At 34.8% G+C, this 19,668-nt stretch overlaps 1 protein-coding gene across 7 annotated transcripts in view; it reads right to left on the bottom strand.

The window, feature by feature from the left end:
- Positions 1-19,668, bottom strand: part of LOC123529976 (FERM domain-containing protein 4A-like) — a 184,167-nt gene that overhangs the window by 138,676 nt on the left and 25,823 nt on the right. The window contains exon 1 of one of the 7 annotated variants that reach the window (XM_045310624.2): positions 4,602-5,509. The exons of 2 other annotated variants lie outside the window; for them this stretch is intronic. In XM_045310624.2, the coding sequence (XP_045166559.2) occupies positions 4,602-4,862 (261 nt within the window). In that variant the 5' untranslated portion in view covers positions 4,863-5,509. Of the gene's footprint in view, positions 1-4,601; positions 5,510-19,668 lie in introns of those variants that run through there. 4 more of the 7 variants (XM_045310628.2, XM_045310626.2, XM_045310625.2 and 1 more) reach the window with 4 other exon arrangements.

The raw sequence follows: 19,668 nt of genomic DNA, 5'->3' as shown, positions 1-19,668 counted from the left end.
AGTACACATCTTCTCCATGTAGGCTACTTGATATTTATAAATTTATACGTGCAACATATATACAGAAAAAAGTTTAAACTTCCACTTAAATAAATGAAATCAGGCAAAGTTTTTAACTTACAACAGTCTAAAAGCAAGTTTAGCACTTGTAATAGACATATTCCGGGTATCCAAAATTTTATATCTGGATATGGTTACACTTTTTTCTAAAAGTCGTCGAATGTCCAGTTTAAACAATATTTTTGAAAAATTATTATGATGTAAAGACAGTTTAACAGCATTTTACAGTATCTGACATTAAAGTGTACCCTGTCATTACATCTTAGTAAACTAATTTCAAAGAAATCTTCATGAAAAATCAGCAATTTCACAAAGCAGACGACAACCTACTTTCGATTTCAAAAACTTGTAAAACGATAAAATCAAAATATTTTCCTATTTAAATTTGATTGTGATCGATTTTTATGAATTAGATTTAAATGTCTGTTGTCTGGACTTAAGTTTCAGTCGTGTATAAAGGGGTATTTAAGACTATTTTACCGAAAACGAAAGTACACTTTGACAGGTGGCGCGAAATGATATAATGATTTCAGACTGGTTTGCAAACTGTTTTAACTCTAAGGTTCAGCAGTGATTTTAATGCTAGTGGAGCAGTCTAAAATATTATGGTCTGCCTCGGGCACGATTACAGCAGGTAATTGTTTATAATTGTTTGCTAATTATGTCAATGCTCCCCCCCCCCCCCCCCGGCATGTATCATTCGATAAAAAGGGGGCAATAAAGCAGTGTATTATAATCACTGAGGCAAAAAAGGGAAGTTTGGCTTAAAAAAAGAAATGAATGGTTGTAAAACGGGCAGGGTGCCTGGCGGGGCAACAGGGCAGAACGAATTTCGGAACGGGCGATGCGCCCTGCTGTAAATAGCTAGCTGGAGCACTGTGTTAGTCTCCTGGGAACCATGATCCAAGAAATATACCATGGGTTAATATGGTAAATATAATATGTTTTCTAGTAAATCTCTCTGATAACACAAGGACTTTGTACAAATTGAATCAACACTAAAAACTGGCCAATTATAAGCAGATAAGAATACAGATTAAACATAAAATCCATATAAAAAGTTACTACAAAATACTTTGTCTCTTTTGGGGATTGTACTTGCTAAGAATCTATCATAGACAGAATTTAAACTCCGTATTTTGCCATTTCAGTACCGCCTGTTATTGGGATATAGCTAGTTCCAAAGTCTCCTTTGAAACTAGAAATTATGTCCGCAAGACACTTATGTCCCCACATACTGTGCAATCCTCTATATAGCAAAAACTATCAAATATGCCATAATTGCAGTAAAAATATTCACCTTTTATGGTCATCTGCACATAAAGCTTGTTGATCTGTCAAAGTTTGAAGCAAATCAGGCTAATAGTGTGGGAGGAGTTGGACACGCAAGATTTCGGGACGTACCAACAGACAGACAGATGAATGGACGGACGGACAGCAGCAACGCTATATGCCCCTCACATAAATGTTTTGGGACATAAAAACTGACATCCGTTCTGAGGATCAAAATTCTAAATATCTTATACAGATAATTAACAAAATCTTTTTCAAGAATATAGTAAATTAAGACATTAGGACACCTGTCATATAATAATCCTTCACATATCCATATACTGCCTGTAGCAACAATAGAAGAGAAGTTTTAATCAGTATCTCACTGCATTGAGATAAATACTTGTCTAATCTTTATTAGGAATACACCTCAAAATGGCAGCTAGGGAAGATAATGTTTGCTATGTCAAAAGCATCTTTAACTTATTCTAATTTACTTTATTGTATTAATCACTCTCAATGATATCCATCACAAAGGTACAACGGAAGGGAATTCAGAGGACACCAAGCAAGGAGGCTCCTGGCATCATTTTTCACATAAATTTAGTATGATAAGGCCCAGAGAGTGAATCCACAGTCTTCCCCACTTGAAGCAGTTGATTTTACACAAGATTATGGAACATGTTCATCAAACAATCATAACTAGTTGCATTGTTCCTCTAAGATTCCTCCATTATGAAGTGACAGAAAATCACGGGGGTACATGTTTGAGGTATCAGCAAGCCATGTTATGTTCAAATATTGTTACAGTGAACTTTTAAATGGCATGAGGGCCCTGAAGGCACTGTGATCTGCTCACTTGATCATAAGTTCTTAACCCAGATAACATATACTTGGCCTAGATTTCATGGAGACAAATTAATTTAATATTTTGACAATGTTTTATATAAACCAAGTAGATCATTAAGTTTTTTCAATGATTTGACCTAGTGACATAGTTTTTGACCTTAGGTACTCCACTAGATTCCTAGATTTTATACAAACAAACATTCCAGATTTGACCTAGAAACCTAGATTTTATCTAGAAAATCCAACTTCGACCTTGACCAACATAAAGACAAACATTCTGACAAAGATTTATGAAGATCAAGTAAAATATGTAGCCTCTAGAGGGTTAACAATATTTTCTATGATTTGACCTAGTGACCTTGTTTAATACCTCAGATAACCCAGCTTTGAACATAACCTAGATTTTATAAAGGACATTTTGACAAAGATTTATGGGGATCAAGTAGAAATTGTGGCCAATCTTTTTCTACGATTTGGCCTAGTGACTTAGTTTTTGACCTCATGTAATCCAGTTTTGAACTTGATTTAGATTTCATAGGGACAAACACTCTGACAAAATTTTAACAAGATCAAACAAACTAGAGTGCCAGACTGTCACAAAATACGCCCATCATCAAACTTTGCCTAATTTAAGGGCCATAATCCCAAGAGTGCCTGGGGCGACTTGGGTGGTTATTGAACTTGGTCGAGATATTATGCCCATAAACATTGTCAACAAGTTTGGTGAAAATCGGATGAAAACTGTTTGACTTAGGGAGCAGACAAGGCTAAATTTGCAGTTTTTCAAGTAATTCAATGGCCGTAATCCAAGAGTGCCTGAGGCAATCTGGGTGATTATCGAACTCAGCCAAGATATTATGACCACAAACATTGTCAGCAAGTTTGGTGAGGATCGGATGAAAACTGTTCTACTTAGAGAGCGGACATGCTTTGGACGCCCACCGATAGCCCGCCCGCCACGGGTGTTCACATAACACGCCCCGCTCTTTCAGAGAGATATAAAAATGAAGCTCCTACAGTGAAAACAATATTTTTCTACGATTAAACCTAGTGACCTAGTTTCTGACTGGTAATTCAGTTTTAAACTAGACCTATATTTCATAGAGACAATCATTCTGACAAAGTTTTGTAAGATGATTTGTTTGTTTTGAGTTTAACGCCGTTTTTCAATGGTATTTCAGTCATGTAACGGCGGGCAGTTAACCTAACCAGTGTTCCTGGATTCTGTACCAGTACAAACCTGTTCTCCGCAAGTAACTGCCAACTTCCCCACATGAGGTGGAGGACTAATGATATCAGACACAATGTCGTTTATCAAATAGTCACGGAGAACATACGCCCTGCCCGAGGATCGAACTCGCGACCCCGAAATCTGTAGACCAACGCTCTTACCTATTGAGCTAAGCGGGCGGGCAAGGTAGAAAATGTGGCCTCCAGAGTGTTAATAAGTTCTTCCCATTAACTGACCTAGTTTTTGACCAAAGACGACCAGTAACAAACCTGTCCGAGTTTTGAATGAGGCTAATATTCTGACCAAGTTTCATTAAGTTTGGGCTAAAATTGTGACCTCTTACGTTAATAGTCAAACTGTTGACGATGCACAACAATGACGCACAACAGACTCAGGGCGATCACAATAGCTCACCTTGAACTATTTGTGCTCAGGTAAGCTAAAAATCTTTAAAATACAACCCAGTATGAATATCTTCCCATGATTTTGCTTCACCTCCTTTTGGATGTGATGAGTCTAATATCCATGAAAAGAGTATGGAGAACATTCAAATTCTGCTCAGTAGTCTAAGGGATGTAACCCTGGATCTTCAGTTGCAACTACAATGCCTTTATTATTTATAAGAAAAGACTGGTACTTCAGTCTTTTTCTAGCCTGGCTCCCTGGCTGCATGATTATTTTTATATAAATACCGGAAACATTTTTTAAGAAAATTTTACGCCTCTAAAATAGCACAATTTTATCTGATGGCTGAACCATACCTATGTTCGGAGCCAGGGGCAATAAAAAATCTCAATGTAGAAACAACCTTCTGGAGTTACTTCCCTCTTAATGAAGAAAACTGATATATGTAAATAAGAACAAACATAGGGACGGGAGCCAGTCTAGTCTTTTTCATAAAAATGCCTTTTTCATACTTTCAGAATGAAGAAGGAGGAAATTAACAGTAGACTATGGAAATCTGGGTAGAGAATGTATAAAACCACACCAGTTACGCTAGAAAAGATTCACAAGGCTTAAACGGGTACAATTATAATAATTAACTCTAACATATACATAAGTATGTTGAAAACCAAGAATCACTTCTAGCAAATGATACAGAAAAAAAAAATTCAATGGACTGTCAAACCTGTTTGAATTCATAACTATCATTTATATTACATGTATAATAAAATTAAAGTATACTTACATAAAAGCTTTTGCCAGCCTCAAACAGTTTAACAAGGCTTGTGACAGACTTCCGTGAACCTTGTCTAACAAGCCCAATGAGACTACGGTCCCTTTTTCTAGGTTCCCCATCCTTAGTATTGCCACGTAAATCCACTGACTTTGCACGCCGATCACGTATCCTTCCTCGTGACCTACTTCTAGACTCACGAGGTGATACTTTAGTCCCATCTTCAAATCCAACTGATTTTTTATTCCTCTGAATTTTTTCAGAAGCTGACATTCTAGTCCTGAATGTTCTTACACTTGGAAATAGCCATAGTTAATCCACACTTTTTCTTTGACATTTCCATTGAGCTACTTTATAAAAGCAACTTTCATAACCAACTGCCGCTTTTTCTTTCTTATCAGAAGTACAGTACATTGAATTTTATGATCAAAAAACTTTTTATCCGCATTTTTCTTTATTCTACATAAACATAAGAACACTTGCTTAATGACATTTTTCCTCTTACATCACGAATTGTCAATTGCTTCTTTTTTATTTCTAATTATGGTCAGTCAATGACTTTCAATTAATAACTTCCGCCTTTAATTTCTTAGATACAAACAATCAAGTGCCTTCAAAGTGCTTTCCTCAATTTTGGGTGAAGTCACTAAATGCATTATTTTTATCGTTTCCCTGAATAGGTAACATTATACACATGCTCTTAGTATTGAACAGAAGAGAACATTTATATATTTGAATAATAAGAAAATCTGATTTTGGGTCAAAATCAATTTGAACAAAAAGCTATTCAAAGAAACACCTTGGAATATCACATGAAATTTCACATCAGAAACATACTAACTACCAGAAATTACAGAAAATGAGTCCAAATGACATTTTCACCAGGAAAATTATCTATATTCCATCAGTACTGCAATCAGGCAACAGCTTTTATGACAATCTAATAACCCATGCCTTTCTAATAACTAGCTGTGCTCTTTACTTTGAAGTGTACAGATTCCAAGGGACTTTCTCCAATAATGATTCTCCCTGGGATAATCCATTTAACCACCTTGAGACTGTAAAATGACAATTTCAGTCTTGTGATGAGTATATGAGAACCATATGTCATATGTGAACAATTATTTCCCATACAGTTCATGAGTACATTAGACAACCAACCACCTGTTCAGATATCAACTACTACTTTTATATGAGACCATTTAGGCCCATAAAAAAACGTGTTCATGGTCAATCACCTCACAAAATATTTAACAGAAAAAAATTATCATATATAATATCTGGAACCTAATTAAAGCTAGGCACTGACCTCCAGATTTGGCTTAAAATAACCTTTCTCTCAGATTGAAGTTAATGGTCATATTATGAACATTAGAATATACGAGTTTTTGTTTCTAAAATATTTTAAAATTTCCAAATCAAGAAACAAGAGCTGTCTGTAAGACAGTGCGCTCCACTATTCGGGGATTTGACAGTAAAATGAATATATGTCTGAATAAAAGACCTCTACTTTACAAAGAAGATACACCAAGTGGCATAATTCCATCAAATACGCAAATTAGAGTTATTAGCATTGTTAAAACAAATGCAGATGATGATGGTAAAGATATATTTTGAGTTTCAAGTCATTATCTTATATAGTACCAAAGTTATGTCCAGAAAATGAAGTTTGTTAAAAAAGATTAAGTGTAAAAGGGGCATAATTTGGTCAAAAATACAAATCAGAGTTATGGAGATTGTTACCACACAAGCAGATGATGGAGATAAAGATACATTTTAAGTTTCAAGTCTTATCTTATATTGCATTAAAGTAATATCCAGAAAGCAAACATTGTAAAAAAAAATAATAAGTACAAAAGGGGCATAATTCTGTCAAATATACAATTAGAGTTATGGGGTATGTAACCACACATGCAGATGATGATTATAAACAAACGTTTTTAATTTCAAGTCATTATCTTTTAATGTACCAGAGATATGTCTATTAACAAAGCTTTCGAAAAAAATTTGGTATGAAAATAATTCCAAGTATAACTCCTTGGTGACCTTGACCTTGGGTATAATGGGCCCAGCCCCTGCATATACTATGTTTGTACACTGGACAATGTTTATGAGAACTTACAGTAAGGTATAAGCAAAAGTAACAGAGTTATGACAGAAAAACAAAGGTTGCCAAAAAACTTTAACCTTAAAAATAACCTAAGTACAACAGCTTGGTGACCTTGACCTTGGGTATAATGGGCTCAACCCCTTCATATACTTTGTTTGCATACTAGACAATGTTTATGTGAAGTTACAGTAAGATAGAAGCAATATTAACAAAGATATGACAGAAAAACAAAGGTTGCCGAAAAACTTTAACCTTAAAAATAACCTAAGTATAACAGCTTGGTGACCTTGACCTTGGGTATAATGGGCTCAGCCCCTACACATACATTGTTTGTATACTGGACAATGTTTATGTGAAGTTACAGTAAGATATAAGCAATAGTAACAAAGATATGACAGAAAAACAAAGGTTGTGAAAAACTTTAACCAAGAAGAGTGCGAGTAGTACAGCCCCCCTATTCTCCGAATAGTGGAGATAAAAATGGTGACCGCATCGGGAATTGAACCCCAGACCGCCGTATCAATAAAGACATTTTCCCGCCTTCATAATCAACAACGCTATAGCAGAATTAGTGAAATATGACTTCAAAATATAGATACTTATAATCGAGACAGTTTACCTTGAGTAAAGCGTTATAAACACTTTTCGACTTTCATCGTAAAAAGTAGTAAAAACAGCAAATTCTCATGTGTTTCCCTAACATATAGTTTGTCAATAATTAAGTTTTAAAGCCTACTTAAGAAATATAGCATTTATTTCCAGATATCTAAAAAAAAATATTATCTTTTTGTTGTTGTCGAATGATATGGCGGCTAGTCCCTTTAAACAGAAAGAAATTATCATGAAATGTCAGTTGTATCTGTGGCTCTGGATGACCTTATATTATAACAAGTTCCTTCAAACACAAGACTTTTTTTTTAATTCATGCAGTAAACAGGATATCTGGTGCAGTCCAAATTGCCTTCAATTACTGAACAATACCATTTCTTGCACCTGAATTATCTTTTATTATATGAACTGCACTAACACACATGCTATAATGTAACAGATGAAAAGAAACATATATCCACCTTTCAACATTTTTTTCTCCTTCCAGAAAGTATAAACATACAATAAATGCTGATCCCCCAGACACCTGCTAATATAACTGTAACATCCTCAAAAATGCAATGAACTTTCCGTACAATTAGCACATCATGTTTTTGCTTTGAAAACAAAAACAAATTCAAAACAAACACAAACTAAATAACAGACAGAAGAACAAAAATCTTACAACAGAACACAAAATCAAATATAAGATATTTTCACCTGTACTGTTACAAATACTATGAAATTACCACACATTTATTTCAATTAGAAAACATCAACCACAAAAAAACTTAACTTCTTCTTAAAAGCTTTTGGTAGTGGTAAACTTGAAATCAATCTATTGGCACTTTAGCACCAATGATCAGAAATTTTCTTATCCCCTGCACCCCTACCCTTCATAGAAGATACAGGAATTTCCTTAACAACTGCACATGTCCCTTTAATCACATAGAATAGAAGTAAGTCACTGGGTTGTGTTTCAACATTAGGAAATTTATTAACAGCTGTAAAATAGATCTAGGTATCCAATCAATCATTCTTTCATTGTGTGCCTTCAATAATTCCAAGACAAACAGGTAGCATCATTCTACCTGAGAAACCAAATGTTACCAAACTGCCTGTAATAATAGCACACTGCCAAGATTTGTTTTGCTGTTTATATTCAAAATCCTGGAATTTTTACAATTACCAAAGTTGTTAAAATTTAATGATGTTTTTCAAATCTTATCCACCATCCTGACCTAAAATATCCTAGCAAAGTCCTCACAAAGAATTCTTCTAGTGAAAAACACTACAGCTTTTCTACAAATCCTCATTACCCTGCCTTCCAGCCTGAAATTCATCAATAAAACATTCCACCATCCAAGCATAAATTTGTTGTTATATGAAGCCGCTACCTTAATTCCATAATGCACCTTGATTAAATGGAAATCAATCAAAAACAATGAGCTAGGTGACCTGTATCAAAGACCTGGTGGATAATGATCACATAGTTTAAAGCCTCAAAACAAATTACTTAAAGGTCATGGAAAAAAGTCAATTACTGTATGTAAATCAGAGACAGACCCCCACAAGAGGACAGTCCTCTGTCAATCACCGTTTTAGTACATTTTAGTTTAAAATTACATCCTCTTACACTGCCAAAACTAAGAAATTTAAATGAAATTACACAAATTCACATTTTACTGCATTAAATATCACAAACATTTCCTTCAAGTTTAATCAATGACTTTTAGACTGCAAAAAGCAAGATAACTGGGTTTTGCTTTTTAAACATAACAATATAAACACTTGGACAACTGTTGAATGTCAAGATGAACAATATTTGTAGTACTTATCATAGGTAGGAATTTTAATATCTATTCAATAACTCCAGGTAAAGCCTTGATAAATTCCTTCAAAATTTTACTGAATTTAATCATTTAAATTTCACCTCAAGACAACCAAGGAGTGCCAATTCAAATACTTATCTCCTACAAAAAAAGAAACAAAGTTACTTATTGCACACAATATTATATCAAGCTTGAAACAATAGTTAACATTATTCCACTTTTTAAATTTTCAAATTTTCTCATGTCCAACATGTTTCACCACTAAGCTTTAATTCTTTTATGTATGTGTCATATTCAAATTCTGTCTTTGAACAAATGAAAAACTGCTGTTCAGACAATCTGACAACCTGTAACAGCTCAGCAGAATACTGAAAGCTTTTAGCGTTGCCATATATGGATACCCATTTAATTCAAACATTTGTACAATCGTTATCATCAATGAACACTACGTAATCATCTGTTATAATTGCACTTAAATATCTGTTCCATAGTTCAGTTGTCTGCAATTACAAAACACAGTTTCCAGTTACAATCAATTTGCAAAACATTTCTGCTATCGCACCTTACTTATCTAAAAAATCTCAAACAATGGAAATTGAATTTTACAGGAGACGGATTCAACAAAAATCTATCACAGTTTAAATTTAGGATCCTTTTCATCACTGCACACCAATTTATTTTCATACAGACAAGTCTTCAAAGATTTCAAAAATAAAATCCTGTATCGTTTTTTAAGTTTTTTATATAAATGAAATATACTAAAATGGAGAGGCCTCTCAACCCAAGGAATGCAAGTTTGAGCCCAACTGGATTCAGAACTGCACCTTCTAATACAACACCAGTACTGGTTTTTCCAGGAAGTGGACTCAACAGTGATTCAAATAAGCTTGAATTATTAATCAAAATCGAGTTAAAATAAATCACTATAAAGTAACAATTATACAATTAACATTCTACATAAAGCTTTAGTAAAATTCACACAAACTTTCGTATATATTCATAACTAAATTTCAGGGGCCTCCGTGGCCGAGTGATTAAGGTCGCTGACTTCAAATCACTTAATCCTCATCGATGTGGGTTCGAGCCTCAGTCGGGGCGTTGAATTCTTCATGTGAGGAAGCCATCCAGCTGGCTTACGGAAGGTCGGTGGTAGACTACCCAGGTTCCCGCTCGTCATGAAATAATGCACGGAGGGGCACCTGGGGTCTTCCTCCACCATTAAAGCTGGAAGGTCACCATATGACCTATCATGTGTTGGTGCGACGTTTAATAAATAAGAAACAAGAAATAACTAAATTTCCAAATCTACTACTTTTTAAAGAATCAAATTAATCCAGATCAATTTTACGGTGTTCCGATAAAAAATGTAATACTGAAATAATCCTGATAACATGAATAATGCCAAAGTAAAGCAGACATTTATAAGTACTTTTCTGCAAACTGGTCCTGTCCACAAAGAATAATGATGTTTAAAAAAATCTGACAGTTCCTCATCATGTTCAAAGAATGTGAGGGATGCAGATGCTTATAATGACCTGACAAGGTAAATTAACACACAGACATGGAGACAGTTGGCAAGGAAAACACATGACAATTTGTCAATATTTCTGTTCAATAAATCCCCAATGTGCTTCAAAAGCTTCACACAGCATCTTGATCAAACGGAACAAACAACAAATGAACAAACGCATGTCAACTAATTGATCTTCCCTTGTAACACAATTGAAGTAAATTCTGTCTTCCTCCTCGATTTCAGATCCAAACATTAAATTGCTCATTGTGCACAGAACATTCTCCCATTTAACATTACAATTATCTCTAATTTCTCACCAAATGAATCCAATCAAAAGAACTGATCTTTAGAAATTACACTGATTTTAAAATTTACTTCACGAAGCTACAAACCAGTATACTGCCATTTTCAGAAAACATACAAAGATTCATTTAAAATGAATTGTGGTTTTAAGTCATGAAGCAACAGTAAATTAAGAAACCTGAAATATTTAAATTTCATTGCATAAATGCAAAATATTTAAATTCCATTTCATTTCATGTCACATATTAGTCAGTATACTGTACTGCACGTCTTACATAGCAGATTAAGTAGTTTGCAGCGGAAACCAACCCCCAGTATTAAGTACCATTGCAAGCACAGCTTTAATTGACTTGTTTGTTTACATTCACAAATAATCTTTCTCACTGACAATTTTTCTTTTGCATTAGGTTTTTCATCTGTACACAGAAACAAAAGGTTATTGTTCAACAGGGGCTTATCAAATTGCAAAAAATAGAATTATGAAAACAATACATAAAATTGACAGGGCTGATTAGGTTTATCAATGAAAGTTATATTTCCTATATCACACTTAAGTTCACTTTGTTTGTTTTAAACCTTTTAATCATTAACCCTTAGCCTGCTGGCGGCAGATGATTCTGCCTTTGCGACCAGTGCAGACCAAGATCAGCCTGCACATCCGTGCAGTCTGATCATGGTCTGCACTGTTCGCTATTCAGTCAGTAAATTTTCAGTGAAAACCCCTTTGAGTAATAAGTGGTACTGTCCAAATTGAAAGATGGACCAGTCCATTATTGAAATTAAGCAGGGTAAGGGTTAAGTATATACTTCTGATATAAATAGTGTCCCTGTATACAGTATGTTCCCTTCAAGTACACTAACTGTCATTATATTCAATTGTGGTAAAAATTTGACTTGCTGACAGCTCCCTTACTATTCAAAAAGAGCTGTCTTTGACTTTTGACCTCAAAGTGTGACCCATTGACCCAGGTGGAACATGTTTGTCATGTTTTATTATGATTGGGAACACTGACATCTAGTAATGGAACAGTTTCACCTTAAAGAAGGAAAGACAGCTGCTGACAATAACTAAAGAAAACTACTGCCTACCTCTGATTGACTAATAGACCAACTCACTTTACTCCAAATGAAAAGCCCAAATACATTTTGAATCTTGGACTATTACTAGGCCAGGTAAATTTCATACTGTACATGTTAACAGTTTCAATCATTTTAAGTTGTCATCTGATAAGAGCAAGCAAGATAGTTGGTGATAATCACAGTAATGTGGAATTAAAACCACCAATGATGGAACTGAAAATGACAAGCAATGGTTCAAACCTCATGCAATAGCTCAACCGTTACGTAACACCTTGTTGTGTAATGCAGTCTGGATATTAGATAACGGTTAAGTCACACCTTTAATAGCCGAGACAGAATATTTATAGTAAATATAAAACTAGAGCTATCACTATAGCCGATTACTACCACCAGATGCTATTTTGATGTAGGGAAAGTGAAATGTCGTGATCGTGACTTTTGGCCTTCAAGTGCGATCTTGACCTTGGACCTAATGAACTGAGTTGTGAATTCTGCATGTTGTCTTGACAGTTTAACGACTGATGCTTGTTTTATGAAAATCTTTCCAGTGGTTAAGATATGGAGCAGACAAACTAAAATTTTCCTATTAGATTTGACCTGGGTTTTGCACTCTGTAAGTTGTCTGGACAATTGATGCTTATTAAATAAATTTCATTTTGGTGGTTAAAAAGACATTCAGCGGACACAAATTTATGCTTCACTTTGGAGCTAGGAGTCTAAGGACTTGCACACAGGATGTGACATCTTTATGGGGTACTATCTGTGACAACTAATTCTAAAATCTCCTTGAACAATTATATGGCAGATTATGAAACTGACACAAAGTGTGATGGACTGATCGATGGACATACATATCAAATTAGACAAACTACAATACCTTGGTGTAGCTAACAAATCAAGACAATACACTGGACTTGGTGCTGAAAAGGTAGACAGAGATTAAGGCCAACATCTTATTTTGCAAACTCTTATTTCTCCTATCTTGGAGTAGGAGTTCGAACAGAATTCCAAAGATAACAGAGAATGTAACAAAGGGAGGTATTGTTTATTCTATTATGTCTGTATTATTACTGGAAGTAACACTAACCATGTAAAGAATTCCTAAATAAAGCCAGGATTTCCTCTGAAGTGCAATATTCTCATAGATCATAGACAAACAAAACAGATGATATACATCAAGAACAAATAAACCACACATCAAACATTTACTTTCCAGTCTGGCACCACTGATTCTGGCTTTCCTAATTGTCAGCAAACAGCAATTTTTGACTCAAAAACAGGTGGCCTGGTGGTCTAATGGTTACACGCTTCTGGTGGTCTGTTGTTCGAATCCCTGTCTAGGCAATGGAAAATTCTGAGGTACTCCTGAGTGTCTCCCTAATAACCAAGAGGTCAGTACTAGCTCTACCCCAGGAAAAACAGCTTTGTCTGTATCAGTTCTATGCATTGGGCAATGCTAAAGAACTATTTTAGGTATCTAAATATTGAGGAAAAAAACTGACTCTTTGTTTACCTACCATTTCAGTAGTATTCATATAGGTAATGCCAATCAGACCAATATTTTTTGATTCAGAGAAAGTACTGAGTTGTTCTCTGAAAATCAGTAAAACAAGAGATGCTTTTGAGAAAAGCACAAGTCTCCCAAAATTGCCCCTATGAAAAATGTCTAGTTTCTCTAGATGGTCTAGACGAGTGGATCCAATTAGATGGTTTGGACGAGTGGATCCAATCAGTAATTCAAAGGCCATAATTCAAAAGTGCCTAGGCGGATTTGGCTAGTTATCGAACTTGGCTGAGGTCTTATGGTCAAACACATTTTGTTCAAGTTTGGTGAAGATCGGATGAGAAATGTTCGACTTAGAGAGCGGACAAGAGTAAAAAGACTGATTTTTCTTTAATTCAAGGGCCGTAACTCCAAAATGCCAGGACCGATTTGGCTAGTTATCGAACTTGGCCAAGGCCTCATTGTAAAACACATTTTGTTCAAGTTTGGTGAAGATCAAATGAGAAATGTTTGACTTAGAGTGCGGACAAGAGTAAAATGGCCGATTTTTTGGTAATTCAAGGGCCGTAACTCCAAAATGCCTGGACCGATTTGGCTAGTTATCGAACTTGGCCGAGGTGTTATTGTCAGACACATTTTGTTTAAGTTGGGTGAAAATCGGATGAGAAATATTCGACTTAGAGTGCAGACAAGCTTTGTGACCGACAGACACACAGACAGACTGGAGTAAATCAATATGTCTCCCACACTTGTGCACTGTGTGGTGGGAGACATAACTCACTACTATACACAATTGCCAATTGTCTTCTGATCACTATACCCTGTTCAACTGACTTAAAACTGTTTCGAAACAAAACCTTTAAACATTCTTTCTTACATAGTTACACCTCAAATAGTCATCTTTATCTCCAACTGCAGTTATAATGTCTAGATGGAGCTAAAACATAGTGAAATGTTTTCAGCCATCTAAAAATGCATCCATTACTGCATATATAGAAAGCAGTAATCTTATCAACAAGGGAGTGGTTCTATAACTGCCAATTAATGAACTACTAAAAATATTTGTTAAATAGGCACTTAAATCCCAGTAATAGTCATGCAATTTTGTGGTTTGTCATTGATAAATATTTAGAAAACTTGACTATAAAATCCAGGGCTGACAAATTCAAATGTAAGCAACTTGTCCTCTAGGAAGAGCTGCCTAGACTTTTCACTCGTCCTGCTACAATTTGTACTTGTCTTGCAATTCACTAAAGAAAAGTGTTTATTTTTAAGTCTGTTAAAAACAGTACATACCGGAATCTTGTTCTGGACTACTGAGCATCTAGCTAATGTGATAATGCAATATCGTAAAGGCAGAGTTTTGAGTTACAAACAGCAAATTATCTTTTTTTAGACCTAAATTAGCTATCTGACTTCTTCCAGGCTCCGTTTTAATTGGATTTATTATATTTTTGCTTAAAAATTGCACCCGTCCTGTAGGATGAGTACTACAGTAAGTTCCACTCACCCGGAGCCATTTTCTACTTGTAATTACGAGTGGATGAGTGGATTTGTCCCACCCTGATAAAAAAACATTATATTTTCCATTTCAAAACTTTTTGGAACTGTAACATATTTATTGCACTGGATCCTGTATTTATCACAGCAAATATGTCTTAATTCAATTTGAACAAAGGACATGACTAAATTTCGAGGGTTCAACGCAATAAGGGCGTATCTACATATAGTTATTATATGTAGATACCCCCTTATTGCGTTGAACCCTCGTAATATGACACAAAATAGAAATATATACAAAGTATGAGTAACAAGTGAGTATAAAATTATAGCTGTGTGACATTATGTCCGACTAATATGACAGAAAATAGAAATACATAATTATACATACAAAGTATGAATAATGAGAGGGTACGTACCAGTCATAACACAGTATATAACACTATCATTGATCACTGATATTATTGATAAATTAACCATGCAATGTATTTAGCAATGAGACGTCTATTATTCTATAAAAACTGATCGTACAGACACAGCATTTTCATACGGCAGGAAAGATTCATAATGTGCTAGCACTAACAGGTCCCAAGATACATGACGTGTAAACAATGTTAAGTCCTAAGATACATGATGCCATAACAAGGCAGCTCCCAAAATACACACATGATGCCATAACAAGGCATGTCGCAAAATATGCGATGTTCTAGTCAGTCCCAAGATACATAATGTATTAACAAGGCAGGTCCCAAGATACATGATGTTCTAGTAGGTCCAAAGATAAATGAAGTGTTAACGAGGCAGGTCCCAAAATACATCATGTGCAAATTAAGACAGGTCCCAAGATATGTGATGTGCAAACTGGTCCCGAGACACACAATATATTAAAAAGGCAGATTCCAAGAAACATGTGCTAACAAGACAGCTCCCAAGATACATGATGTGCTAACAATGCAGGTCACAAGACACATGATGTGCTAGCAGGTCCCGAAATACATTATGTGTTAACAAGGCTGGTCCCAAAATACATGATATGCTAACAAGACATGTCACAGACACGTGATATGTTAACAAAACAGGTCCTAAGAAACATGATGTGCAAACAAAGCAGATCCCAAGACACAAGACTGGCTGAATTGTCTTTCTTGTCGGACTTCAAGACAAACAAGTGACTGAGTATTGCAGTGGCAGTACAGAAGTCCCCTACCGGTATAAGACTTTGTTAGTGTTTGTCCCCTATAGTTGTTTGCAACTGTGTTAAGACTAACAAGAGCTGTCCGTAAGACAGCCAAGCTCGACTATTCGAAATATTGTCCCAGAAGCAGGAAAATATTACCCAAAAAGGTTAAATATCAAAAGAGTTTTAAGTTCAAAAGGGGACATAATTTGACCAAAATCAGAGTCATGGGACTTGCTGCTATCAACATTTACTAGTTTTATAACCCCGAAGGCACATGTGAAGTTTCAATTTAATATCTGCATAAGTTTTGGAGATAGTAACTTGCTTGTAAAACTTTAACCAGAATTTTTTCTAAGTCCAAAAGGGGAAATAATTTGCCCAAAATACATGTCAGAGTTATAGGACTTGACCCAGTCAGGTTGGTAATTGATCTAGAAAAAAAAAGTAAGTTTCAAAACTATAATGCCTTTTAGTAATAGCTGACTATGTACTTGCACAGTATTTTCTAAGTCCAAAAGGGGGCATAATTTGATCAAAATGAAGGTCAGAGTTATGGGACTTGATGCTATCAACTAGTTTTATAACCCCGAACACGTAAAGTTTCAATTCAATATCTGCATCAGTTTTGGAGATAGTAACTTGCATGTAAAACTTTAACCAGAATTTTCTAAGTCCAAAATTAAGGGGGCATAATTTGCTCAAAATACATGTCAGAGTTATGGGACTTGACCCAGTGAGGTTGGTAATTGATCTAGAAAAAGAAAAAATAAGTTTCAAAGCTATATGCCTTTTAGTAATAGCTGTATGTACTTGCATGCAAATTTATAAACAGAATTTTCTAAGTCCAAAAGGGGGCATAATTTGACCAAAATGAAGGTCAGAGTTATGGGACTTGCTGCTATCAACTAGTCTTATAACCCCGAAGACACATGTGAATCTGCATTAGTTTTGGAGATAGTAACTTGCATGTAAAACTTTAACCAGAATTTTCTAAGTCCAAAAGGGGGCATAATTTGCTCAAAATACATGTCAGAGTTATGGAACTTGACCCAGTGAGGCTGGTAATTGACCTAGAAAAAGAAAAAATAAGTTTCAAAGCTATATGCATTTGAATCATAGCTGTATGTACTTGCATGCAAAAACTTAACCAAGGTGTGACGCCGACGCCAGGGTGAGTAGAATAGCTAGACTATTCCTTGAATAGTCGAGCTAAAAATGCTTCAAGGCATTTAGGAGCTATGAAACAAAAACTATTTTTACTTAAATTTCAATAGGGACCTTGACCTACAAGCATAGATCATGTACATCACACTGTCTCGTCATGGGGAATATTTGTGTGCAGTATTAAGATAATCCATCAATGCACATAAAAGTTATGGAAGGGAAGCAAATATTTACTTGACCTTCAATAGTGACCTTGACCTCTAACCAACAACCATGGATCATGTGCGTAACAAATAGTCTAATCATGGGAAACATTTCTGTGCTGTAATAAAAAAATCCTCCAATGCAATTAAGTTATGGGGAAGAAACAAATTTTCACTTGACCTTAAACAGTGACCTTGACCTTTAACCAACAAGCACAGATCATGTCTCATCATGGAGAACATTTGTGTGTACCACTAAGGTAATCCATCACTGCATATGCAAGTTATAGAGCGGAAACAATTTTTACTTGACCTTCAATAGTGACGTTGACCTTTGACCTACAAGCATTTTAGTCATGTATGTGCATTATCTACACATTGCCCTCTATATACATACCAAGTTTTATGAACCTAGCTTGAATACTTTTTGAGTGATTGCAGGATCCAGATTTGTGGACTGATAGACCAATGGACAGATGGATGGAGGGCATTCCTATAGCCCACTCCGGTGTTCCACCAGTAGGGGACTCATTAATGCCAGTTGTCTTTAGGTATAAGTTTAACACCATTTTAAATACTGTAAGTTATATTGGTTGTCAGTTCCATTGCTGTCATGTTAGTACTTGTTCATTATCTGCAAGTGAAGGACATCTTCCCCTTAAGAATGATAAGGTGCCGCTTCTTGTCTGATTGTCTTGTGTGCTCTACCTACTGAGCTAACAGGGAAGGTTGAAGACAACAAACATATCCAAAAAAATTCAAAAAACCAACAACAACATAACTGAAAAAAATACTATTAAAAGTTTTCAATAACAACATTCCACTCCACTTTGATCAATTTCACACGTTTAATGACCTTTAAAAGAATTTCCAGTAGCAAAACTAATTTTAAATAATTCACTTTACCATCACCCAAATTCATTATATATTAAGAAAAACAGCCACATGGGTTCAAACGATCAATTACCATATAATGAGCAGTGAATGAATGAAGGAAATATTCCCTGAGGTGGTTGACAAGCATTTGTGTCATTAAGCCAGCTAGCTAAGTAATGTAATGACAAACTCGTTAACATCATTACATACATTAGCAAGTGATAAAATATTTATATTCTTTGTCTCAAGACATTTTCATAAAATAACCTCAAATTCTTTGTCCTTTCTTTAACAAAGAGCTGCAAAACCACTAATCTATCAAATATATTTTTTTGCAGATTATACCAAAATATAAGCTAAAAACCATTTGTAAATAACAAAATACTACATTTTAACAACCAAGTTTTGGAAATAATTTTCAAAATTCCATAAACATATAAATAACACCATAATATTATAATATTATCTATGATAGAATTATACTAAATGAATGTAATTTTACTCCAATCAATTATACTCCTTTTTTCTCCAACTTTTTTTTCTAATTTTCTGGCTCAACACTTATTAATTCCATTACTGTAGCTTCACATTCTTTTTGTTTAACTGAGTATAACATGAAAATGTCATCAGTATATATCCATATATTTTTTTTCCTTCCTCCTCTGGTATGTTCGAATTTCTAAACCTGGCAACAGCTGGTACCTGGATTATACACTGTACAGTATTGACTAGGACATCTGGTGTCTGATTGGAAATATTGAAACATCAGATGGTTTAATCAATGTACTAAATAGGAAAGGAAATTTCATTATAATCATTCCAGGCTGATCCTATTGAAAGATTAGAATCAATATATTTAACCCGATACTGGGTACTTTAATTAAACCTTTCTATCCTGGATCCAGAGAAATATATTATGTACTAATGACTTAAAACCTTGAAATCCAAGATAAGTCTAAAAATACCCCAGTTTTCTTTTAATGTCCAACACCATTTTGACTAGCTGTGCATTCCCAAATTAATACAACGTTCTTAAATAATTATTTTTCTGCAGACAAATCTTATCACGATTGCCTGTGCATAGATCTATATGTAAGGAAAGGCCGAATAAAGCAACAACAAAAAAAGAAAAAAGAAAAATTGAATAATTGTCTATTGTAACAAACACACTCTCAAAAGAAAATGAAATGAGAAAATCTTATTAGGGTAAATACAGTGTCTCATAA

Source organism: Mercenaria mercenaria, chromosome 13, assembly GCF_021730395.1.
Source record: "Mercenaria mercenaria strain notata chromosome 13, MADL_Memer_1, whole genome shotgun sequence".
NCBI classification, from domain to species: domain Eukaryota; kingdom Metazoa; phylum Mollusca; class Bivalvia; order Venerida; family Veneridae; genus Mercenaria; species Mercenaria mercenaria.
Note: the sequence above shows the minus strand (reverse complement) of the source record. Positions and strands in the feature narration are given on the sequence as shown.